Source organism: Neoarius graeffei, chromosome 24 (genome assembly GCF_027579695.1).
Source record: "Neoarius graeffei isolate fNeoGra1 chromosome 24, fNeoGra1.pri, whole genome shotgun sequence".
Lineage (NCBI taxonomy): Eukaryota > Metazoa > Chordata > Actinopteri > Siluriformes > Ariidae > Neoarius > Neoarius graeffei.
The window spans coordinates 50,795,028-50,822,018 of record NC_083592.1 but is presented as its reverse complement, the minus strand read 5'-3'; the positions used below and the strand labels follow the sequence as shown (position 1 = coordinate 50,822,018).

The 26,991-nt window shown below is 44.4% G+C and overlaps 1 protein-coding gene across 1 annotated transcript; it reads right to left on the bottom strand.

Moving 5' to 3' along the window:
* Positions 1–133: 133 nt before the first annotated feature.
* On the bottom strand, positions 134–25,850 carry nipsnap1 (nipsnap homolog 1 (C. elegans)). The gene is made up of 10 exons (XM_060907440.1): positions 25,755–25,850; positions 19,763–19,890; positions 19,530–19,575; positions 18,768–18,862; positions 18,549–18,619; positions 16,276–16,416; positions 6,205–6,236; positions 5,956–6,050; positions 3,856–3,939; positions 134–585 (listed from the first exon to the last, which is right to left on the bottom strand). Exons 1-10 carry the CDS (start codon positions 25,838–25,840, stop codon positions 521–523), a joined length of 843 nt encoding a protein of 280 aa, XP_060763423.1. The 5' UTR covers positions 25,841–25,850; the 3' UTR covers positions 134–520.
* Between the last annotated feature and the right edge of the window lie 1,141 nt (positions 25,851–26,991).

The window sequence follows — 26,991 nt, the reverse complement described above, 5'->3', positions numbered from 1 at the left end:
AGACTTCTGTGACTATTTTTATGAGCCACTCTCAGACATTTTATACATCTTGATCATGTTCTTACTTGATAACATGCCAAATGTGAGCTGATTGCACCAGAGCTGTCATTAACACCACGTGCCATACGTGACATTTGGTCACAACATTTTTATTGTTGACTGCAGTAGTTTTCCTGCACAGCTGTTTTCCTTCACACATTACCCTGCTCCACTGCAGCCTAAAAAAAGATCTGTGCAAATGTCTTATGCAAAGATAAGGCAGTAAATTTGACTGCAGCTGATACCTCTAATTCGTAGCCCTGTCCGAGCTGTACTCCATGATAATCCAAAGTAAACAACTGATATTGATTAAAAACTGAATTTACAGGAGCATTCGTTTTTCATTCAATATTTTATAACACACAAATGATGGTGTAATTGATTGTTCTTGTGGCTGAAGCTGTCAGGTGCAGGTTTATTGCAGTTCAGAGGAGAGGAGAATCCATAGGATCATCACCGAGACACACTGCCAGCTTGTGAGTCACTGCAGAGGTGAGCTGTTTGTAGGGATCAAGATCCTTGACTCCATACTCTGGATTAAGGGTACTGTAAAGAAAAGGAAAGTACTCAGTTTCAATGAAAGAAAGTATGAAAATTAGATATCGTCTTGGTTGTATATCAACTTAGTTATAGTTTGTTGTAATGAGGCCATCATAAAATGTATTAAGGAAGTAGACAACTGTAAAGCTGAGGTTGTAATAACAAACTAAGCAACCTTAAACTGGGTCCTAGTTCAAGGTTACATTCTTTGAAAGGTGCAATTTTATCATTTTAAATTCATTAACTATGATATGTTTGGTGTTTTCTTCTTTAGTATTGTAACAACGGGAACACAAGGGACTTGTATGCTGGACACTCTTTTGTATGCTTTGTGCTTTCCCTTTCTCAGTTTTTCTCCAATTACGTTTAAAAGACATAGAAAAGATAGAGGGGTGGCATGGTGGTGCAGTGGTTAGCACTGTCACCTCATGGCAAGAAGCCCAGCGGCCAGCAAGGGCCTTTCTGCGTGGAGTTTGCATGTTCTGTGTGGGTTTCCTCCAGGTGCTCCGGTTTCCCCCACAGTCCAAAGACATGCAGGTTAGGTTAATTGGTGGCTCTAAATTGACCCTAGGTGTGAATGGTTGTTTGTCTCTGTGTCAACCCTGCAATGACCTGGTGACTTGTCCAGGGTGTACCCTGCCTCTTGCCCATAGTCAGCTGGGATAAGCTCCAGCTTGCCTGTGACCCTGTAGAACAGGATAAGCGGCTACAGATGATGGATGGAGAACAAATAGAGTTGTGAGGGAATGATTGTTTATAGATGCTATAACATAAGTTATACAGAAGTTACATCAATCAGCCATAACATTACAACTACCTGCCAAATATAGTGTAGGTCTCCCATGTGCTACCAAAACAGTTCTCTTGATGCATGGACTCCAAAAGACCTCTGAAGGCATCCTGTGGTATCTGGCACCAAGATGTTAGCAGCAGATCCTGTAAGTCCTGTAAGTTGTGAGGTGGGGCTTCCATGGATCGGACTTGTTTGTCCAGTACATCTGACTGATGCTTGATCAGATTGAGATCTGGGGAATTTGGAGGCCAAGTCAAAATCTTGAACTCTGTGTCATGTTCCTCAAACCATTCCTGAACAGTTTTTGCAGTGTGGAAGGGAGTGTTATCCTGCTCAAAGAGGCCAGTGGTATTAGGGAATACTGTTGCCATGAAGGGGTGTACTTGGTTTGCAACAGTGTTTAGGTAGGTGCTAGGTGTTACAGGGGAAGCCATGGCCTAAGGGTCAGAGAAGCGGCTTTGGGACCAAAAGGTTACCGTTTTGATTCCCTGGACCGGCAGAAATGGCTGAAGTGCCCTTGAGCAAGGCACCTAACCCCCAACTGCTCCCCAGGCTGCTCTGGGTATGTTGTACATTGATCTGGATAAGCATATCTGATAAATACCTCTAATAAAATGTAATGTGTCAAAATAACATCCACATGAATGCTAGGACCCAAGGTTTCCCAGCAGAACATTGTCCAGAGCATCGCACTGCCCCGTCGGCTTGTCTTCTTCCCATAGTGTATCCTGGTGCCATCTCTTCTCCAAATAAGTGCACATGCACATGTATCTATCTGGCTGTCCACATGATGTAAAAGATCATCTTCTTAGATTTGTTCTATGTTCCAGTTCTGATGCTCATGTGCCAACTGTAGGTGTTTTCAGTGGTGGACAGGGGTCAGCATGGGAATTCAGACCAGTCTGCATCTTCGCAGCACCATACACAGCAAGCTGTGATGCACTGTGTGTTCTGACACCTTTATATCATTTACTTTTTCAGCAGTTTGTGCTACAGTAGCTCTTCTGTGGTATCAGACCAGATAGGCTAGCCTTCGCCCCCCATGCACATCAGTGAGCCTTTGACACCCATGACCCTGACGAAGGTTCACCAGTTGTCCTTCTTTGGACCACTTTTGGTATGTACTAACCACCACATACCCAGAACACCCCACAAGACCTGCCATTTTGGAGATGCTCAGACCCAGTCATCTAGCCATCACAATTTGGCCCTTGTCAAAGTCACTCAGGTCCTTACACTTGCCCATTTTTCCTGCTTTCAGGGTATCAAATCAGGTGTGCTGCTGCATGGCTGGAATGAAAACCTGCAGCCACACGGCCCTTTATGGATCAGTTTGGACACCCCTGATATAAAGTATAACTAAATAGAGAACTCAAAATAGCTAACCCCAGGTTAGATGGTACACAGCCTGGATTGGTCAAGACTGAAACACGGTTACACAGTGGGCAAGGAAGAAGGGGAGAGGTGCAGCTTGAAGAGGTGAGTCTTCATTCTGTGCTTGAAGGTGGTCAAGGAGTCGGCAGTTCTGACCTCAATGGGAAGGTCATTCTACCAATGGGGAATCAGGACAGACAGTAGTCTTGGGCAGGCTGAGCAGGAGCGGAGGGGCCAGGCAACCAGTAGTAGTAACCCAGCCCTTGAGGTGCATTGGGTGGTGCTGATCTCTGTTTCTATAGCCCTCAGCCTCTCGCCTATTACATAGCTAGGGTTACAGTGGGGGTCTGGTTCTCTGGGAAGCATGAGAGTTTGACTCCCTACTCAGATCTGCATTGTGGCATGCCTCACCAGACGGCAGTAAGTACCATTTTGATAATGGTCTTTGGTATGACCAGACCGTGAGTAGGACTCGCGATCTCCCGGTCGAGAGGAGGTCACACTAACCACTAGGCCAGCTCATGGTATTTTAAAATGAATTTCTACATAAATGCAAGAAGGTCCGGGTTCGAGCCCCGTGGCCGGCGAGGGCCTTTCTGTGCGGAGTTTGCATGTTCTCCCCGTGGGTTTCCTCCGGGTGCTCCAGTTTCCCCCACAGTCCAAAGACATGCAGGTTAGGTTAACTGGTAACTCTAAATTGACCGTAGGTGTGAATGTGAGTGTGAATGGTTGTCTGTGTCTATGTGTCAGCCCTGTGATGACCTGGCAACTTGTCCAGGGTGTACCCCGCCTTTCGCCCGTAGTTAGCTGGGATAGGCTCCAGCTTGCCTGCGACCCTGTAGAACAGGATAAAGCGGCTACAGATAATGAGATGAGATAATTCTAAAGGGTTCACTTACTTTTTCTTGCCCTTGTACCTCAGCCTGAGCAAAAATCAGACACCAGACTTGCCTTATCCACTAGATGGCACCAACAGTTTGTCTAAAACCCACGTCCCACGGCAGTGATTAACACAGTGTGTGTTAAATGAGCCGGAATACTAATCAGCAAAGGAAGCGGGCCCTCCAGGACCTGTAGTTCACATCACTGTACTTAACAGTGTGTCTCACCTGTGTAATGTACACTGACATCCCAGCCTTCTTTGAACCATGCCAGGTTCCTCGTCTCCTCTCTGGACTGCAGGTCTTTATACGCTACACACAGGAAATAAATACAGTATGTATTAAACACAATTGGGGGAAAAGGGCTTTTTTCCATGGTACATTATATTGTTAAGAATATTTAGTAGGTTACAGGATCAAAACATCATTTAAAACAGGAGCGCCATAAACAGTATGTGGAAAATATTATATTTAAAATAATTTTATTAAATTAAACGTATTAATAATTTCTAATAAATATATTCAAATAGTTATAGGTTCTGGTTTATTATTATCAATATTTAGTTTTTAATTAATTAATTAATTAATTAATTAATTTTATTTAATTTAGTACAACCCCGATTCCAAAAAATTTGGGACAAAGTACAAATTGTAAATAAAAACAGAATGCAATAATTTACATATCTCAAAAACTGATATTGTATTCACAATAGAACATAGACAACATATCAAATGTCGAAAGTGAGACATTTTGAAATTTCATGCCAAATATTGGCTCATTTGAAATTTCATGACAGCAACACATCTCAAAAAAGTTGGGACGGGGCAATAAGAGGCTGGAAAAGTTAAAGGTACAAAAAAGGAACAGCTGGAGGGCCAAATTGCAACTCATTAGGTCAATTGGCAATAGGTCATTAACATGACTGGGTATAAAAAGAGCATCGTGGAGTGGCAGCGGCTCTCAGGAGTAAAGATGGGAAGAGGATCACCAATCCCCCTAATTCTGTGCTGACAAATAGTGGAGCAATATCAGAAAGGAGTTCGACAGTGTAAAATTGCAAAGAGTTTGAACATATCATCATCTACAGTGCATAATATCATCAAAAGATTCAGAGACTCTGGAAGAATCTGTATGTAAGGGTCAAGGCCGGAAAACCATACTGGGTGCCCGTGATCTTCGGGCCCTTAGACGGCACTGCATCACATACAGGCATGCTTCTGTATTGGAAATCACAAAATGGGCTCAGGAATATTTCCAGAGAACATTATCTGTGAACACAATTCACCGTGCCATCCGCCGTTGCCAGCTAAAACTCTATAGTTCAAAGAAGAAGCCGTATCTAAACACGATCCAGAAGCGCAGACGTCTTCTCTGGGCCAAGGCTCATTTAAAATGGACTGTGGCAAAGTGGAAAACTGTTCTGTGGTCAGACGAATCAAAATTTGAAGTTCTTTATGGAAATCAGGGACACCGTGTCATTCGGACTAAAGAGGAGAAGGACGACCCAAGTTGTTATCAGCGCTCAGTTCAGAAGCCTGCATCTCTGATGGTATGGGGTTGCATTAGTACATGTGGCATGGGCAGCTTACACATCTGGAAAGACACCATCAGTGCTGAAAGGTATATCCAGGTTCTAGAGCAATATATGCTCCCATCCAGATAACGTCTCTTTCAGGGAAGACCTTGCATTTTCCAACATGACAATGCCAAACAACATACTGCATCAATTACAGCATCATGGCTGCATAGAAGAAGGGTCTGGGTACTGAACTGGCCAGCCTGCAGTCCAGATCTTTCACCCATAGAAAACATTTGGCACATCATAAAACGGAAGATAGGACAAAAAAGACCTAAGACAGTTGACCAACTAGAATCCTACATTAGCCAAGAATGGGTTAACATTCCTATCCCTAAACTTGAGCAACTTGTCTCCTCAGTCCCCAGACGTTTACAGACTGTTGTAAAGAGAAAAGGGGATGTCTCACAGTGGTAAACATGGCCTTGTCCCAACTTTTTTGAGATGTGTTGTTGTCATGAAATTTAAAATCATCCAATTTTTCTCTTTAAATGATACATTTTCTCAGTTTAAACATTTGATATGTCATCTATGTTCTATTCTGAATAAAATATGGAATTTTGAAACTTCCACATCATTGCATTCCATTTTTATTTACAATTTGTACTTTGTCCCAACTTTTTTGGAATCGGGGTTGTATTTATTATGATTTATTTATTTAGTTATGGTTTATAAAGATACGATGCTCACATTCAATGTCCTCAGTGCATTAAAAAGCATTAAAAATATTCAGTCTCTGAAAACAACATACCCCAAAGATGGTGAACGACATACAGCTCTCCAACCTGAGTGAAAAATCCTCCTACTGCTTCGTTGTTCTCTTGGCGGTATTTGATTGCTCGAGCCCTGTCAAATAGAAATGACAGTATAAGGTAAATATAAAACTGGAGTTTTGTCCAGGACAATATAAAAATCTCAAAGAAATGTCAAACAACACTACATTAAGAATTAGTGCTGAAAAAGCATTATGCAATAAGTATATACTGTACAACAGGCTTACCAGTGATTTCCCCATTCTATCATCGTGCCCGGCTTTCAGGTTCATGCACAAACCAAAAGAAGAGGACATTTTTGTATCATACTGTACGGCTAACAATTGCGATACAAGAACAGCAAAATGAGATTGAATATCTAATATCTGTACTGGTACCACTTTACCTTAAAGCTAGACTGCCTTTCAGATTTTTCAAATGTAGGTCATAAAAAGAATTCTCCATGACACCCAATTATTTCTGTTTAGTGGACCAAAAGCTATTGAACTCGAATCACAGACTTCCAATTTTATTTGTTTTTTTAAATAGAACAATTAATGAATTTAAGGCCACATGGCCCTAAATTCTCGGCTATTTTTTCCTGCTTCACCATGACCCAATTCAAGATACTACACTGTGCATCACGTGGTGGGCTTTCCCTGTTTGCACAAGGCATTGTGGGATACAAATTTGAAACAGGAGAGAAAAATGGAGGATGTGAGTGTGCAAATGAAACGTGAAAGACCCACTACAGTAGTGGAAAGCGAGAAGAAAAAACGTTATTTTATATACAAAGGAAAGGAAACGCAGGACCAAACTAATAAATATCGGCGGTCAGCGAGCACCTCGGTGTGACCAGCTGTTTGTTTAGCGACAGAATGATGGAACTGTCAGTGCACGGTCAAAGGTAAACCTGCGCATGTGCACACTGACTTCCTCTGTCTGCTTGATTGCGCGAAGCGAGCGATTTCATGCATATTATTTGCTTGGGAATCCCCTCAAATTAAATAACTTCCCAGCTACAGAACGATCTGATATTATGTGAGATATTACAGAAATAAACATATATCACAATGACCACATTTCAGAGGGAACTAAATTTCACTGATTTTATGAAATCGGAAAGCCGTCTAGCTTTAAAGCCCCAATACTAACATGCATTAATAAATCATAAAGTAGGTCTAACTTTGTTAAAAAGCACCAGAGCACACTGTTTATTTCATCACAGACCATAGACAAGAACACTGACATGTTCCTTATAATGAGAGTGAAGAACTGAAAACCAGATTGTGGCAGCGGGGGCGTGGTCAAGCGCCGGTCTGTGACAGGAGGGCAGAGTCAGGGAAGGTAAGTGGCAGAATCACTACACCTGAGAGCAATTAACCTGTGTTTGTGTGTCTTCCCAGTGACCGCGCCCTATATCAGGAGGGAGAGCGAGAGCGGAAGGGGCTGATCCCTGGACGAGACGCTGATGTGTGTGTCTCTGTGCGTCCGATATATATTGTTAGACTGAAACGTGTGGCAATAAAAGCCTTGTTTACACCTGATCTCTGTCCTGCCGTCCTCTGTGCTCCACCCACCCATAGGGAAATTACTACAGTGGTGCCGAAACCTGGGACAGTGGAGCACCAAACCAGCAGCCTCATGGAATCCTCCCCGTTTGCAGACCTGGTCCACGCCCTCGCCACGGCTCAGCAAAGCCAGCACCAGGCGCTCGTCACACTCCGAAAGGAACAAGAGCGGCGCTTCGAAGCCCTGGTGCTGGCCCAGCAGGAAGATCGCGAGGCGTTCCGGCATCTCCTCGCGTCGGCGGGGTCCACCAGCGCTCCGGCCGCGGGCCCGTCTCCCCTCACTGTCACCAAGATGGGCCCGCAGGACGACCCCGAGGCGTTCATCACGTTGTTTGAACAGGTCGCCGAAGCCTCGGGGTGGCCGATGGAGCAGCGCGCGGCGCGCCTCCTCCCCCTGCTAATGGGAGAGGCACAGCTGGCCGCGCTACAGCTCCCCGCCGACCGCCGGCTGGCCTACGGGGACCTCCGCCGGGCCGTCCTCCAGCGCGTGGGGCGTACACCGGAACAACAGCGCCAGTGCTTCCGCGCGCTGCGATTGGAGGAAGTCGGCCGGCCGTTCGCGTTCAGCCAGCAGCTCCGGGATGCCTGCTGGCGGTGGTTGAGGGCCAACAATCGCGACGCCGAGGGAATCGTCGACCAGGTGGTACTGGAACAGTTCATCGCCCGCTTACCAGCCGGAACCGCAGAGTGGGTCCAGTGCCACCGCCCGGCGTCGCTGGATCAGGTAGTCGAGCTGGCGGAGGATCATCTGGCGGCTGTCCCGGCGGCAGGACAGCAGATGGCATCTTCTCTTCTCTCCTCTTCTCTCTCTCTCTCTCTCTCTCCCCCTCCTCCTGTGTCCCGTCCTCGCCCCATTCCCCCACCATGGAGGCGGGGGCCGGCACCACCCCAGCCCGCCCGCCGCACCCGCGGTGCCCTCCCGTTTCTCCCTTCTGTGTCTGTCTCTCCCCCACCTCAGGTGAGTGAGCCCCAGATCACCGGTGCAGAGGGAAAGCCCGGGCCGGTTTGCTGGCGCTGCGGGGAGCCGGGCCACCTTCAACAGCAGTGCACAGCAATGGAAGTGGGCGCAGTGGTTCGGATCCCCGATGTGCCAGAGGCCGCCCTCGATCGGGCCGGAGCGTATTGCATACCGGTGAGTATCCAAGGGGCTACATATCAGGCGTTGGTGGATTCTGGTTGTAATCAGACCTCAATTCGCCAAAGCCTGGTTCAAAACGAGGCATTGGGGGGAGCACAAGGGGTGAAGGTGTTGTGTGTGCATGGGGATGTTCACAACTACCCTTTGGTGTTGGTCCACATTATTTTCAGAGGGGAAAAATTTATAGTGAAGGCGGCGGTTAATCCTCGCCTTACCCACTCTTTAATTTTGGGGACTGATTGGCCGGGATTTCGGGGTTTAATGACACGCCTAGTAGAGAGTGGGTCCTGCCATTTGACAGGGGGAGGTCCTGGTGTCGCTTTGGCGGGAGCAGCTGTCACAGAGCCGTCTACGTCATCTCCGCGTTAGAGTGAGGAGCCGCCGGCTCCTCCTCTCTCTATTGGGGAATCCCTCGCGGATTTCCCATTAGAGCAGTCGCGAGACGAGACTCTGCAGCATGCGTTTGACCAAGTGAGAGTAATCGATGGTCAAACGCTCCAGCCGAACGCCACCCCGTCCTTCCCCTACTTCGCGATTATGAGGGATAGATTATACCGAGTGACGCAGGACACTCAAACTAAAGAGCGAGTCACGCAGCTTTTAATTCCGAAGACCCGCCGGGAATTGGTATTCCAGGCGGCTCACTTTAATCCCATGGCTGGACACTTGGGGCAGGATAAAACACTAGCCCGAATAATGGCCCGATTCTATTAGCCGGGGATTCGCGGCGATGTCCGTAGGTGGTGTATGGCATGCCGCGAATGGCAGTTAGTAAACCCAGCGGCCATTCCAAAAGCGCCTTTGCGCCCTCTACCATTAATCGAGACCCCGTTTGAGAGAATTGGGATGGATCTCGTCGGGCCATTAGATCGGTCAGTGCAAGGGTACCGCTTTATATTAGTTCTGGTGGACTACGCAACGCGATACCCGGAAGCAGTGCCTCTGCGCAATATCTCAGCACGCAGTATTGCAGAGGCACTCTTCTGCGTCATCTCCCGAGTTGGAATCCCGAAAGAGATTCTGACTGATCAAGGCACTACGTTTATGTCACGAACACTGCGCAAACTGTATGGGTTATTGGGGATTAAGCCGATCCGCACCAGCGTGTATCACCCACAAACGGACGGTTTAGTGGAACAATTCAACCGCACCCTCAAAAATATTATTAAGAAATTCGTAAGTGAGGACGCACGTAATTGGGATAAGTGGCTCGAACCCTTGCTGTTCTCAGTGCGAGAGGTCCCCCAAGCCTCCACGGGGTTCTCCCCGTTCGAATTATTATATGGGCGTAAGCCGCGCGGCATCCTGGATGTGCTGCGGGAAAATTGGGAGGAGGGACCTTCACAAAGTAAGAACGAAATTCAGTACATTATGGACCTGCGTGCAAAACTCCACAGCTCACCCACCTAACTCAGGAGAATTTGCGGCAGGCCCAGGAACGGCAAGCCCGCCTGTACAACAAGGGTACGCGCCTTAGAGAGTTCACACCGGGAGATAAGGTACTCGTACTGTTGCCCACGTCAAGCTCCAAATTGATCGCCAAGTGGCAAGGACCCTTTGAGGTCACACGGCAAGTCAGGGACGTCGACTATGAGGTGAGGCGAATGGACGGGTGGGGTGCTACAGATTTACCACCTCAATCTGCTTAAACTCTGGAACGAGGAGGTCCCCGTGGCGTTGGTGTCGGTGGTTCCGGAGAAGGCGGAGCTGGGGCCGGAGGTTCAAAAAGGGACATTGGCATCACGTACCTCTCCGGTCCCCTGTGGAAGCCACCTCTCCCCGACCCAACTCACGGAGGTCGCCCAGTTGCAGACCGAGTTTTTGGATGTGTTCTCACCCCTGCCCGGTCGCACTAACCTCATAGAGCACCACATAGAGACGCCCCCGGGGGTGGTAGTGCGTAGCCGCCCTTACAGGCTACCCGAACACAAAAAAAAAGGTGGTTCGGGAAGAACTTCAGACCATGCTCGAAATGGGCATTGTCGAGGAGTCCCACAGTGACTGGAGCAGCCCGGTGGTCTTGGTACCCAAGGCCGACAGGTCGGTCCGGTTCTGTGTGGACTATAGAAAAGTCAACGCGGTGTCTAAATTCGACGCGTACCCAATGCCTCGTATTGATGAGTTGCTCGATCGACTCGGCACTGCTCACTTTTATTCGACGCTGGATTTGACGAAGGGATATTGGCAGATCCCCTTGACTCCTCTATCCCGAGAAAAAACGACCTTTTCCACACCGTTTGGTTTACACCAATTCGTCACCCTTCCGTTTGGGCTGTTTGGGGCGCCCGCGACGTTTCAGCGGCTGATGGACAGAGTCCTCTGCCCTCACGCCACTTATGCGGCAGCGTATTTAGATGACATCATCATCTATAGTAATGACTGGCAGCGGCACCTCGAATATCTGAGGGCCATCCTTAGGTCGCTGAGGCGAGTGGGGCTCACAGCCAACCCAAAGAAGTGTGCGATTGGGCGGGTGGAAGTACGCTATCTGGGCTTCCACTTGGGCAATGGGCAGGTGCGTCCCCAAATTAATAAGACGGCAGCAATTGCGGCCTGCCCGAGGCCCAAGACCAAAAAGGGGGTGAGACAGTTCCTGGGGCTGGCTGGCTATTATCGTAGGTTGAAACCTAATTATTCGGACGTCACCAGCCCGCTGACTGATCTCACTAAAAAGGGGGCACCAGATCCGGTCCAGTGGACGGAGCAGTGCCAGCGGGCTTTCTCAGAGGTAAAGGCTGCACTGTGTGGGGGGCCACTTCTACACTCCCCTGACTTTTCTCTCCCCTTTATGTTGCAGACCGATGCGTCAGACAGAGGGCTGGGGGCGGTTTTGTCCCAGGAGGTGGAGGGGGAGGACTGCCCTGTCCTGTATATCAGCAGGAAGCTGTCGGTGCATGAGCGGCGCTACAGCACCATAGAGAAAGAGTGTTTGGCCATCAAGTGGGCGGTTCTCGCCCTCCAGTACTACCTGCTGGGGCGCCCTTTCACCCTCTGTTCGGACCACGCGCCCCTCCAGTGGCTCCACCGCATGAAAGATGCCAATGCGCGGATCACCCGTTGGTATCTGGCGCTCCAACCCTTTAATTTCAAGGTGGTCCACAGGCCAGGGGCACAGATGGTCGTGGCGGACTTCCTCTCCCGTCAAGGGGGGGGGGGGAGTCGGCTGCAGGCTGGACGGCCGCCTGGCCTGAGTCGGGCGGTGGGGGTATGTGGCAGCGGGGGCATGGTCAAGCACCGGTCTGTGACAGGAGGGCGGAGTCAGGGAAGGTAAGTGGCAGAATCACTACACCTGAGAGCAATTAACCTGTGTTTGTGTGTCTTCCCAGTGACCGCGCCCTATATCAGGAGGGAGAGCGAGAGCGGAAGGGGCTGATCCCTGGACGAGACGCTGATGTGTGTGTCTCTGTGCGTCCGATATATATTGTTAGACTGAAAAGTGTGGCAATAAAAGCCTTGTTTACACCTGATCTCTGTCCTGCCGTCCTCTGTGCTCCACCCACCCATAGGGAAATTACTACACAGATCTAAGTGCAGTTGTTGGAGTGTCACTTCAAACGGTAATGTTTACATATACTGTGTTTGCAGATTAATCTTTAAACTCTGTATACAACCCTGATTCCAAAAAAGTTGGGACAAAGTACAAATTGTAAATAAAAATGGAATGCAATGATGTGGAAGTTTCAAAATTCCATATTTTATTCAGAATAGAACATAGATGACATATCAAATGTTTAAACTGAGAAAATGTATCATTTAAAGAGAAAAATTAGGTGATTTTAAATTTCATGACGACACATCTCAAAAAAGTTGGGACAAGGCCATGTTTACCACTGTGAGACATCCCCTTTTCTCTTTACAACAGTCTGTAAACGTCTGGGGACTGAGGAGACAAGTTGCTCGAGTTTAGGGATAGGAATGTTAACCCATTCTTGGCTAATGTAGGATTCTAGTTGCTCAACTGTCTTAGGTCTTTTTTGTCGTATCTTCCGTTTTATGATGCACCAAATGTTTTCTATGGGTGAAAGATCTGGACTGCAGGCTGGCCAGTTCAGTACCCGGACCCTTCTTCTACGCAGCCATGATGCTGTAATTGATGCAGTATGTGGTTTGGCATTGTCATGTTGGAAAATGCAAGGTCTTCCCTGAAAGAGACGTCGTCTGGATGGGAGCATATGTTGCTCTAGAACCTGGATATACCTTTCAGCATTGATGGTGTCTTTCCAGATGTGTAAGCTGCCCATGCCACGCGCACTAATGCAACCCCATACCATCAGAGATGCAGGCTTCTGAACTGAGCGCTGATAACAACTTGGGTCGTCCTCCTCTTTAGTCCGAATGACACGGCGTCCCTGATTTCCATAAAGAACTTCAAATTCTGATTCGTCTGACCACAGAACAGTTTTCCACTTTGCCACAGTCCATTTTAAATGAGCCTTGGCCCAGAGAAGACGTCTGCACTTCTGGATCGTGTTTAGATACGGCTTCTTCTTTGAACTATAGAGTTTTAGCTGGCAATGGCGGATGGCACGGTGAATTGTGTTCACAGATAATGTTCTCTGGAAATATTCCTGAGCCCATTTTGTGATTTCCAATACAGAAGCATGCCTGTATGTGATGCGGTGCCGTCTAAGGGCCCGAAGATCACGGGCACCCAGTATGGTTTTCCGGCCTTGACCCATACACACAGAGATTCTTCCAGATTCTCTGAATCTTTTGATGATATTATGCACTGTAGATGATGATATGTTCAAACTCTTTGCAATTTGACACTGTTGAACTCCTTTCTGATATTGCTCCACTATTTGTCGGTGCAGAATTAGGGGGATTGGTGATCCTCTTCCCATCTTTACTTCTGAGAGCCGCTGTCACTCCAAGATGCTCTTTTTATACCCAGTCATATTAATGACCTATTGCCAATTGACCTAATGAGTTGCAATTTGGTCCTCCAGCTGTTCCTTTTTTGTACCTTTAACTTTTCCAGCCTCTTATTGCCCCTGTCCCAACTTTTTTGAGATGTGTTGCTGTCATGAAATTTCAAATGAGCCAATATTTGGCATGAAATTTCAAAATGTCTCACTTTCGACATTTGATATGTTGTCTATGTTCTATTGTGAATACAATATCAGTTTTTGAGATTTAAGTTATTGCATTCCGTTTTTATTTACAATTTGTACTTTGTCCCAACTTTTTTGGAATCGGGGTTGTAATTTGGCTAGCTTTTTATTCATTTATCGAAAAAATGTGAGGACTTTGAATAAACAGAGATGCTCGAGTAATAAAGTATTACAGAGAGCATATTAATATAAACCAGAACTACTGTCTAAGCTGCTGTTATGTTGTTGTAAAGAATGAAATGCAACAAGGTGTACTGTTATAGGGAAATAAATCACAATGGGGCAGTGTGACGTGAGATGGAGTGACGGGAGAGCAGGGAGACTTGGGACAAGTTTTCAGTTTTTGTAGAATGCGTGAAATTCTTTGCAGGCAGCGTCACATTCATATTGCATTAGAGAGGATTTACTATACCCTCTTACCACAACATTAATTTCTCAGCTTGTCACATATACTGGCCTTCAGGCTTCACTTTTTCTGTCATTATTGTTTTCAGGGAGACATGGGACAGTGAAGGGAGACATAGGGCATTATGTTGGGAGACGTGGGACAAAAAAAATCTAGGTCTACATGTTTGATTTTTATTTATTATCAAAACTTGTACCATATGAACTGTATGAACACACAATGTTGGTACAGCGATAGAAAAATGTCCGTTTACCCAAAACCTGACTCGACAAAACAGTTCCATTCTAAAGAAGGAATGAAATAAGTTTAATCCTCATGCAGGGACACGCCCACATTTTTAACATTTTAAAACAATTTTCATTTGTAAACCATAATATAAACCTTTAACATGATGAACTGTCCCAACTCTCCCCATCTGGCCATTTAAAAAAAAAATCTTAAATGTTTTTTTTCCCAGAACTTAAGTTTAATAAGTAATACTATATCTGGTAACTCTAGGCTACATACTTTAATTCCTAATGAATCCCCAATTCACCGGCGTCCATTACACCATAGAATAGAGGTGAAGGCGAAGTAGAAAATATAAGTTTTGGTTGATAAAACATCGAACTGCACAAACCTTACTGCAGTGTCCAGCTTCATGGCTCTAAAAGAAGTCGGTTACTCTAAGGAGCAACATCTAACTTTTGATCTCATCTAAAACCTGATTGGTTGAAATTCATTTTTGGGAACACAAACTGTCCCAAGTCTCCCCTGTTCCGACTCTCCCCACTCTCCCCGACTGTTCAGATTCAGAAGCTGATTCTTTTCCTATAACAGTACATCCCAAAGTGTTTTATTCCTATTTGTGCTTTTTATCCATTAACAGTTACATTTAATGTTGTGGAATGTCTGCGAAACAAATTAGTACCAGTTTCCACTTCTGGTATAAAAGCTATAAATAAGTTATGTTAGTGAGAAACCAGAAAGCACAACGTCCTTTGTCTTGAATTTACTGAGTGTTGCAATTTGCTGCCACTGAAAAGTCCTTGCAGAAAATTGAGCAATGATGGCATGTTTTTCTTTGTTGAAAAACATGTTTTTAATCTGTTCCTTTTTAGCCCTAAATTATTCTCATAAGTTCAAAATGTAAACTAATTGTTTGGGGAAACAGTAAAAACTCATCTCATCTCATTATCTCTAGCCGCTTTATCCTGTTCTACAGGGTCGCAGGCAAGCTGGAGCCTATCCCAGCTGACTACGGGCGAAAGGCGGGGTACACCCTGGACAAGTCGCCAGGTCATCACAGGGCTGACACATAGACACAGACAACCATTCACACTCACATTCACACCTACGGTCAATTTAGAGTCACCAGTTAACCTAACCTGCATGTCTTTGGACTGTGGGGGAAACCGGAGCACCTGGAGGAAACCCACGCGGACACGGAGAGAACATGCAAACTCCGCACAGAAAGGCCCTCGGGGCTCGAACCCGGACCTTCTTGCTGTGAGGTGACAGCGCTAACCACTACACCACCGTGCCGCCCACAGTAAAAACTACTCATTAAAATACATTTTAATTCAGAATTAAATGTAAATATTGGTGTTAATTTCACTATTTACATTTGCTTTATACCTTCATGAAAATCCATCCATCCATTATCTGTAGCCACTTATCCTGTCCTACAGGGTCGCAGGCAAGCTGGAGCCTATCCCAGCTGACTATGGGCAAGATGCGGGATGCACCCTGGACAAGTTGCCAGGTCATCGCAGGGCTGACACATAGACACAGACAACCATTCACACCTACGGTCAATTTAGAGCCACCAATTAGCCTAACCTGCATGCCTTTGGGGGAAACTGGAGCACCCGGAGGAAACCCACGCGGACACGGGGAGAACATGCAAACTCCACACAGAAAGGCCCTCGTTGGCCGCTGGGCTCGAACCCAGGACCTTCTTGCTGTGAGGCGACAGTGCTAACCACTACACCACCGTGACGCCCCTTCATGAAAATATTATTTAAATAATGAAAAATATACATTCATTCAAGCAGGTCATCGTGTACATACTCTAACAGTATGTGGAGTAAATTAACAGTTTCTTTCACCTTTAATCTGTAAGTTCTCAGTTCGTATATGTTTGGTCCAGGTCGGGGTACAGGATCGTTCCAGAAGCTGAACTCGAGAAGCAGCTGGTTCTGCCGAGAGATCAGCATCTTACTCCTCTCTTTGCGAAACTCAAGATACGCCTGCACAAATCAGAGAAGCATGTAAGAAACAAGATGAGGAATGGATTAAACACCACACTGAAAACTCAACAGGATATAAAGAGGATTATAAAAAAGTAATTAATTAATTAATCTATCTTCAGGGTCACTGTGAATCCAGGAACACTGGGTGTGACTCAGATACCTAACCTGGATGGGCTATCAGTCCATTGTGTAGTACCTCACACATTTACACATTTATTCACACCCACGGGCAATTTATCAGCATGTTTTTGTGAGGTATTATTATTATTATTATTATACATACACATTCCTTTCAGGTGTTCAGCGTGTCTTTCTCTTTCAAAAGTCTCTCAAAATCTTCCATATTTAACAAAGCAAACCTGGCGGCCATGTTTGCTTACAAATTGTCACAGTCGCTCACTAGTGCGGAAGTTTTATGTCTCTGACGTGACGTCATGTTGTCTTGACAACCATGCAATATCGTAAACCATATTCAGCACTCATTCTCCATTGGGTAGAGCGACGTAATACATGTAGGATAAGTGATATGCTAACAATATTGCATGCTATGAAACCAAATGAATGAAACCTGCTAGAAGGGAAAAGAACACATGTTTTTATTCCATCATAAAAGTGTCCTTTATATATAATAATATGCTTGGTTGTACTCCAGTAGAACATGGGGCGTGTCCAATTTGCATATCATACATATTTATAAGCCCAGTCTTTCTTAATTTTGATTAAGATTTAGAAATATTTCTAATAGTTTCCTAATCAATCAGGAAACATATTAAATAATTTAATTATCTAAAAAAATTATGTATAGTGACATATTTAAGGTGACATATTCTACCTCTTTTCTGCAAGTTGACACAGTTCCCTGAGGTCTTAATGAAATGCCTGTGACATTTTTTGGTCAAAGTACCACAAGGATAAAACACCACAGCTCCCTTCTCACCCTGTCGAACAGCCCTGTTCAAAACAACTGATTTGAAAAACAGCCTGTTCCTTTAAATGATAATGAGCCACTGTTCACGCCACCTCCTCTTCCACCAAGTAATCAGGTAGCACTTTCCTCATGAATATTTGTTCACAAAGGCAGCTCTCAAGCCATGAGTGGAGATACAGTATTCAAATGAGGGGGTGGAGTTATTCTAATGAGCTCCACTTGTGACATAGAAAGAGGAGCTCAATCTGAACAGCTTGTTGAAGCTCATGTTTACTGAAATTGGCAAAACAAAATAAACTGACTCGGTCATCTAATTTCAAAGTTTGTAGGTTGAAAGGCTCCAGATACCCAAATGTATGTGCACAAGCACTGAAAAAGTCAGTATTTTTAGCTCATCTGGCCTTAAGTCAGGCCAGATGAGCTGATGCGATCACGTGTCATCCGTCCGTCGTCCATTGTCATCCGTCCACAATTTACAAAAATCGCTACTCCTTCTTCGCTACTCCTTGGATTTCGATCAAACTCGCATACAATGTTCCCCAGGTGGGTGTGCATAAAAGTTGGCAAGATGGTGGTGCCACCTGTCATATTTACCATTTTATGGGCTTTTGAAATGTTTGGGTGACTTGTCACATTAAATGCTACTCTTCGTAAACTGGTGGGACGTTTTCACCGAAACTCACCCAGAAGACTCTAAAGACATATTCCAACAAGAGTTGTTCACCAAGTGGTGCCACCTACCATGGATGCGGCTACACAGGGGTCATGTGCAATTTCATGAAAATCGCTACTCCTCCTACAGGAGTGATCAGATTTTGTTTGATCAAACTCATATGGAATGTTCCCCAGGTTGGTATGCATAAAAGTTGTCAAAAGTGGTGGCATCACTTGTCATATTTAACATTTTATGGGCGTTTGAAAATTTTGGGTGACTCGTCACACCAAACACTACTGTTCGTAAACTACTAGGATGTTTCCACTGAAACTCACTCAGAAGATTCTAAAGACATATTCCAACAAGAGTTGTTCACCTGGTGGCACCACCTGCCATGGATGCGGCTATACAGGGGTCACACGCAATTTCACAAAAATCGCTACTCCAACTACAGGATTGATCAGATTTCAAACTCACACACAACAACAGCCTCATTGAGGCTATTTTTTCATATGTCCCCTTTACTGAATGGTAAATGATAAATACCTTGTTGCCTCTGAGTTTGTTCAAGCATTCCATCAGAGCTGGATATCCACCATAGTATCTCCAGAGATGCACTACAAGAACCAAACATCAGGTGTCACTTCAGCACCATATAATGTCAAATCTGATAAATGTGCATCAAAGTCATATGCATTCGAATGACTCTAGTGATAAAATCAAACCGGGAACAATAATCAAACTGGTCTTTATTTGACCCTGTACCTGCTTGGTCCTGGTCTCCGTACCACGTGTTCCAGCTTCCCACAACTTCACAGGGATAATCTGGATCATTGTGCAGCTCTCTTTGAACCTCCATTCTCACAACACACACACACATTGCTTTCACTTTCTTAAATGTATTTGAATGGCTAATGTAATTAAAGCAAAAGCTTTTTCTGTACTTCAGAAAGGAAAAGGTCATCGCCTACTTCAACATGCATTCATCTAGTTAGTAAACTGTGTCTCATGGATTATGAGATGAAAACAATTTGAAAACCAGATGAGTTCAGGGGGCGGCATGGTGGTGTAGTGGTTAGCACTGTCGTCTCACAGCAAGAAGGTCCTGGGTTCGAGCCCAGTGGCTAGCGAGGGCCTTTCTGTATGGAGTTTGCATGTTCTCCCCGTGTCTGCATGGGTTTCCTCCGGGTGCTCCGGTTTTCCCCACAGTCCAAAGACATGCAGGTTAGGTTAATTGGTGGCTCTAAACTGACCGTAGGTGTGAATGTGAGTGTGAATGGTTGTTTGTCTCTATGTCAGCCCTGTGATAACCTGGCGACTTGTCCAGGGTGTACCCTGCCTCTTGCACATAGTCAGCTCCAGCTTGCCTGTGACCCTGTAGAACAGGATGAGCGGCTACAGATAATGGATGGGATGAGTTCAGGATATTCCAAGAAAAAGTGCATTAGGCTTGAGTGGTAATAATAGGCTCAAGGACAGGACATCTTGAAGCTCAAGTTTATTCACACGAAGAGGAATTCTACTCACGATAGCTCATTGTAGGCCTCCAGACAGTCGGGCTTGACATTGTGAACTGGAAGGAAAAATGCAGACATCATGGATTTTCAATAATAAGTTTATCTAATGCATGCATGCCTCCAACTTTATTCAGATACTATATTCCTGCATACAAACGCACAAGCACGTTTATTTACAGTATTTAACGCCATGCTTCATGTCTGCTTTGACGGTTTTATATATATTAAAAAAAAAAAGCTTACACTGGATTTTGTAAAGGCCACTGGTTGCTTTCTTGGACAGCAGATTGGAGTGGGCATCTTTTCTCGCATCCACATTGTGTCCAAACACAGAGCTCCACCAACCGCCGTCACTCTTATCTGTCAAGCTCCTAATCAGTTTCAAAGCAAAGCAAGGTTTATAAAGGTTATTAATATATTTTTAAAGTAAATAGATGAGAAAAAAATTAAAACAGCCAATTTGGGGTTCAGTTATAAAATGTACGTAGGTTTTAAATTTGCCAAAAAGACAGATGGAATTTCATTCATTCATTCATATTCAGTAACCACTTTATTCCGATCAGGGCCATGGTGGATCCAAAGCCTGGTGGATCTTAGGAACACTGAATGAAACACTAGTCACATTCACACACTCATTCACACTGAAGGGCAATTCAGACTTGACAGGCATGCTTTTGGATGGTGGGAGGAAACTGGAGAACCCAGAGGAAACCCTCGTGGACATGGGATGAGCATGCAAAAAACTCAGTCAGTAACACAAACTCACCCTATCAGAAATTAGGGTACAGTTACAGTAGGAGTCCATTTCTGTACCCCATGATACAATCTACACTAATGTACCCCTTAGGGCTTATTATTGGACCTAAGGTAATTGTGTGTAGCTTTTTAGGGCCAGAAAGGTACATACATGCTCCAAAGCACTATACGGTATAAAGTGTACAAAAAATACCTTCGAAGGTACTGCCCTAGTGACAAGCCACTGTAACCCTAAATGTACAATAATGTACTTTATTTTCTGAGAGTGCAGGATCGAACCACAGATCCTGGAGCTGTGAGGTGGCAACACTAATTATATGTTAATGTAAGTCACAGTAACTGAATATAATCTGAAGCAGTAGTTCTGACAGGTGGTCACATGACTGTAGCAAATTGTAAAAATTATAGCCATAGTGCAATCTATACTGCATACTATTATGAGGAATAGTGTGTACTATAGTGTGTACAGTAGCATCTGCATCCCACCTTCATGCACTTTCATGCAATCATCTAATCTGCCAATCATGTGGGAGAAACCCAATGCATGTAGTCATGTAGATTCAGCTCACGTACTTCAGTTAATGTTCACATCAAACATCAGATCTTGGTGACTGGAATTGGACAGTTGGAAAAAGGTGAAGTTTTTCAACCAGTTTTCAATCTTCAGCTGTCCAGGCTGGGAGATCATGTGGGAGATGGTGTAGTTTCAGATTCCTGTTCTTTGCTGATAGCAGGAGAACCTGATGTAGTCTTCTGCTGTTGTTGTCCATCCACCTCAAGGCCTGACATGTTATGCTTTCTGAGATACTTTTCTGCTCACCACAGTTGTAAAGAGTGGTTATTTGAGTTAATGCCTTCCTGTCAGCTTGAACGGTGTTAGCAGCCTAGAGGGTCGTTCGAGTGATCTGTGGGTCGTTGGCTCTCTCTGCCATCATATGAGTCATGAGTCACCCTAATGACCCTCTAGGCTGCTAACACCATTCACACCTGGCCTTCAATGACCCTAACAACCTACAGGATGGTTGAGAGGGTCAATGCCCCATGTGTTGCTTTTGGTCCACTAGAGGATAAATACCTGGAACTCCCCACTAGTCAGACAGAACTGAAGAAGCCTTTCAGATGAGAGGTGAAATGTCTTCAAGGATTTCAAGCAAGTCCAGTTTCCTTCTTTAGCACCTATGGATTCCTGTCTGGTTATTTTCCTATGACCCTAACAACCTACAGGATGTTTGAGAGGGTCAGTGACCCATGTGACCTCAACGACACTCCTTAGGGTTGCTTTTGGTCCACTAGAAGATAAATACCTGGAACTCCCCACTAGTCAGACAGAACTGAAGAAGCCTTTCAGATGAGAGGTGAAACATCTTCAAGAGTTTCAACAAGTCCAGTTTCCTTCTTTAGCACCTACAGATTCCTGTCTGGTTATTTTCCTATGAACTCTCGCATCGACAAGACATCGCAGTCTTGACAGAGACAGAGATAGGCAGTTTCTAAAATACTCAGACCATCCTGTTTGACATTAACATTACCCGAGGACCTGTATCTGCATGACTTTAACCCACACAGGCACGAGGAGAACATGCAAACTCCACACAGAAATCCTATTCCTTAATGTTCCACCAACAAAACACATAAAATATAAATACATATTATTTACAGGTTACTTGTTTTTGAGTTATTGAGGTTTGGATTTAACTGATTCAATTCAAGTAATGAGTCAAAATGCTAATAATTATAAGAACTCACTAATAAATCAAATAGCTTCAGTAATGGTGGGTTGTAATTTCCAAACACGAAGAACTGGACCAGTGGCACGGTGGTGTAGTGGTTAGCACTGTCGCCTCACAGCAAGAAGGTTCTGGGTTTGAGCCCAGTGGCTAGCGAGGGCCTTTCTGTATGGAGTTTGCATGTTCTCCCCGTGTCTGCATGGGTTTCCTCCGGGTGCTCCGGTTTCCCCCACAGTCCAAAGACATGCAGGTTAGGCTAATTGGTGGCTCTAAACTGACCGTAGATGTGAATGTGAATGGTTGTTTGTCTCTATGTGTCAGCCCTGTGATAATCTGGCGACTTGTCCAGGGTGTACCCCGCCTTTCGCCCGTAGTCAGCTGGAATAAGCTCCAGCTTGTCTGCAACCCTACACAAGATAAGTGGCTACAGATAATGGATGGATGGATGGATGGAATTGGCATTACATTACATTAATGGCAGTAGTTAGCAGATGCTCTTATCCAGAGTGGCATACAACAGAGCAGCCTGGGGAGCAGTTGAAGGTTAAATGCCTTGCTCAAGGGCAATTCAGCCATTCCTGCTTGTCCAGGGAATCAAGCCAGCAAACTTTTGGTCCTAAAGTTGCTTCTCTAACCATTAACCTCTCTTCTTGGTAGAATTTTTCGACATTAGATTCTAAAATGAGCCCATACTAATGATGTATAATATAATAATATAAAGTCATTGGGGTGGCACGGTGGTGTAGTGGTTAGCGCTGTCGCCTCACAGCAAGAAGGTCCAGGTTTGAGCCCCGTGGCCAGCGAGGGCCTTTCTGTGTTGATTTTGCATGTTCTCCCCGTGTCCGTGTGGGTTTCCTCTGGGTTCTCTGGATTCCCCCACAGTCCAAAGACATGCAGGTTAGGTTAACTGGTGACTCTAAATTGACCGTAGGTGTGAGTGTGAATGGTTGTCTGTGTCTATGTGTCGGCCCTGTGATGACCTGGCAACTTGTCCAGGGTGTACCCCGCCTTTCACCCATAGTCAGCTGGGATAGTCTCCAGCTTGCCTGTGACCCTGTAGAACAGGATAAAGTGGCTAGAGATAATGAGATGAGATGAGATAAAGTCATTGGCTGCATGAGGTAAGAAAAGACCTCTGATATTTGCAATGAGTACTTTAAAGTACAGTGGTGCTTGAAAGTTTGTGAACCCTTTAGAATTTTCTATATTTCTGCATAAATATGACCTAAAACATAATCAGATTTTCACACAAGTCCTAAAAGTAGATAAAGAGAACCCAGTTAAACAAATGAGACAAAATATTATACTTGGTCATTTATTTATTGAGGAAAATGATCCAATATTACATATCTGTGAGTGGCAAAAGTATGTGAACCTTTGCTTTCAGTATCTGGTGTGACCCCCTTGTGCAGCAATAACTGCAACTAAATGTTTCCGGTAACTGTTGATCAGTCCTGCATACCGGCTTGGAGGAATTTTAGCTCATTCCTCTGTACAGAACAGCTTCAACTCTGGGATGTTGGTGAGTTTCCTCACATGAACTGCTTGCTTCAGGTCCTTCCACAACATTTTGATTGGATTAAGGTCAGGACTTTGACTTGGCCATTCCAGAGCATTAACTTTATTCTTTTTTAACTGTTCTTTGGTAGAATGACTTGTGTGCTTAGGGTCATTGTCTTGTTGCATCTCTTGAGATTCAGTTCATGGACAGATGTCCTGACATTTTCCTTTAGAATTCGCTGGTATAATTCAGAATTCATTATTCCATCAATGATGACAAGCCGTCCTGGCCCAGATGCAGCAAAACAGACCCAAACCATGATACTACCACCAACATGTTTCACAGATGGGATAAGGTTCTTATGCTGGAATGCAGTGTTTTCCTTTCTCCAAACACAACGCTTCTCATTTAAACCAAAAAGTTCTATTTTGGTCTCATCCATCCACAAACCATTTTTCCAATAGCCTTCTGCCTTGTCCATGTGATCTTTAGCAAACTGCAGACGAGCAGCAATGTTCTTTTTGGAGAGCAGTGGCTTTCTCCTTGCAACCCTGCCATGCACACCATTGTTGTTCAGTGTTCTCCTGATGGTGGACTCATGAACATTAACATTAGCCAATGTGAGAGAGGCCTTCAGTTGCTTAGAAGTTACCCTGGGGTCCTTTGTGACCTCGCCGACTATTACACGCCTTGCTCTCAGAGTGATCTTTGTTGGTCGACCACTCCTGGGGAGGGTAACAATGGTCTTGAATTTCCTCCATTTGTACACAATCTGTCTGACTGTGGATTGGTGGAGTCCAAACTCTTTAGAGATGGTTTTGTAACCTTTTCCAGCCTGATGAGCATCAACAACGCTTTTTTCTGAGGTCCTCAGAAATCTCCTTTGTTCATGCCATGATACACTTCCACAAACATGTGTTGTGAAGATCAGACTTTGATAGATCCCTGTTCTTTAAATAAAACAGGGTGCCCACTCACACCTGATTGTCATCCCATTGATTGAAAACACCTGACTCTAATTTCACCTTCAAATTAACTGCTAATCCTAGAGGTTCACATATTTTTGCCACTCACAGATATGTAATATTGGATCATTTTCCTCAGTAAATAAATGACCAAGTATAATATTTTTGTCTCATTTGTTTAACTGGGTTCTCTTTATCTACTTTTAGGACTTGTGTGAAAATCTGATAATGTTTATGCAGAAATATAGAAAATTCTAAAGGGTTCACAAACTTTCAAGCACCACTGTAAATTTGTAAGTAGTAATTTAAGGATTTTCTTTTTTTCCTGGAAATGTACAAGTATTCAACTTCAATAATGCTCAAGTAAAGAAAATATGGTATTAGAATGAGACTGTCAGTGACGGCGTAGCTCACTGTGGCCCTGTCTAATCCAGAAGGAACGATCTAAAGTGGGCCACCTTGTGCAATAAATGTTGCAAGCTATATACACTATATACAAGCTATATATATGGAAGCTCTATCCACCCTAGGAATACTGACCTATTTGCCAGAAAGAATCCAAAATGGCGAGGAATTGACCCAGAAGCAGCGATTTTTGTTGAACTGCTCATTAAGGCTTAATTAGTCCATAACTTCATTCATAATTGTAATTAAGCAAATCTGGGTAGAATTTATGTGCAACCTAGGTACTCCTACCTTCATGGCAGAAAGAATCAAAATCGGTGAAGAATTGAGGGAGAAGAAGCGATTTGCGTGGAAACGGCTTATTAGGGCTTAATTACTCCTTATCTTCATTATTAATTGTAATTATGCAAATTTGGGTAGAAGCTATATGCACCCCAGGCAGACCTACCTTCCTGCCAAAAAGAATAAAAATCGGTGAAAACTTGAGAGAGAAGAAATGATTTTCATGAAATGGGGATGACAGACAACGGATGACGGACAACACATGATGGCGTAAACTCATCACCTGCAACAAAGTACAACGACTCAAGTTGTATTTTCCACACTTTTACTCTGCTACATATCCATAACTATTTCCATATTAACTTTTTAGTAGAGTAGAAGTAGAGAGGATTAGAGTAGTGGATGGTTTTAGTTTGAACCTCAGCGCTCTATGACAACAAGAGCTTTGATAATGTGCCATTTTGATGTAGGGTACAATTTCCTTGTTTTGGGACACTGCCACATGCCTACATACGGTAAGATCCTATAATCAGTGTCAAGTCCAAAACCTGTAACCATGATCCATTTGTAATTATTCAGAGTGGCAGTGTGAAGTTTACCTGTGCAGCTGAATACCTGGACGAAAGAATGTCCTCCACCGACCCCTGTGGTTCTGGAGCAGAGTCAGACAGCATGTTGGCACCATGATTTCGGTTTGCTGGTTAGAGCGAGAAAAAAAAGCCTGCTCTTCTGCCCTAACAGGACGAGTAGGTTTCCAAATACTGCTTGTGAATAATTAACCAGTTTGTATCCGTGCGTTTAATCACTGCTTTGTGCAGCTACCTTTGCTCTTGAGCAACCAACCCTCTGATGAAACATACATGTATACTTTGAACCTCGAGCATGCTTTATTTATTTCACACTAATAGACTCACCTGGGGGCAAAAAGCATGGAGTAAACAAGAAAAAGCTTCATAGTGAAGTAGCTGCATAGCACAAAATGGCATAAATTAATAAATGCAAACAAACATCAACAAAAAACTCATGAAACTTTATGAACTTCAAATGTGAATTTTATGTTTTTTTAAGACACTTCATGTGCTATATTTCACAGTTTTTACATGTAGTAGACTTGTAGACGTCTTTTTATTTTCATATATGATTTTTGCATGAGTCATTATTTTCATTCTTTACATATAGTGCATAAGATGTAATTTTTTTTCGACATGATTTATTCATTACCTCCGCAACACTGTTGGAAGAGGTTATGTTTCCGCCTCTGTTTGTCTATCTTTTCCCAACGTAACTCAAAAAGTAGTGAACGGATTTTGATGAAATTTGGGCCATGGGTCAAGGAACAACTGATTAGATTTTTTTTTGGGGGGGGCTTTTTGCACCTTTTTTATTGGATAGGACAGTGTAGAGACAGGAAATGAGCGGGAGAGAGAGACAGGGAGGGATCGGGAAATGACCTCAGGCCTGAATCGAACCCAGATTTATGGTATGGCGCCTTATCCACCTGAGCCACGACGCCCCCAATTGATTAGATTTTGATGCAAATCCAGATATGTACAGTGTCTTGCAAAAGTATTCATCCCCCTTGGTGTTTGTCCTGTTTTATTGTATTACAAGCTGGAATTCAAATGGATTTTTGGAGGGTTAGCACCATTTGATTTACACAACATGCCTACCATTTTAAAGGTGCAAATTGTTTTTTATTGTGACACAAACAATAATTAAGATGAAAAATACAGAAATCTGGAGTGCGCATAGGTATTCACCCCCCAAAGTTAATACTTTGTAGAGCCACCTTTTGCTGCAATTACTGTACAGCTGCAAGTCTCTTGGGGTATATCT

Coding starts and splice junctions, on each gene's coding strand:
- nipsnap1 (XM_060907440.1), bottom strand. CDS start 25,840: ATGGTGCCAACATGCTGTCTGACTCTGCTCCAGAACCACAGGGGTCGG. Junction 18,863..19,529: donor GAGGCCTACAATGAGCTATC/GTGAGTAGAATT, acceptor GTGTGTTGTGAG/AATGGAGGTTCAAAGAGAGC. Junction 18,620..18,767: donor CGGAGACCAGGACCAAGCAG/GTACAGGGTCAA, acceptor TGGTTCTTGTAG/TGCATCTCTGGAGATACTAT.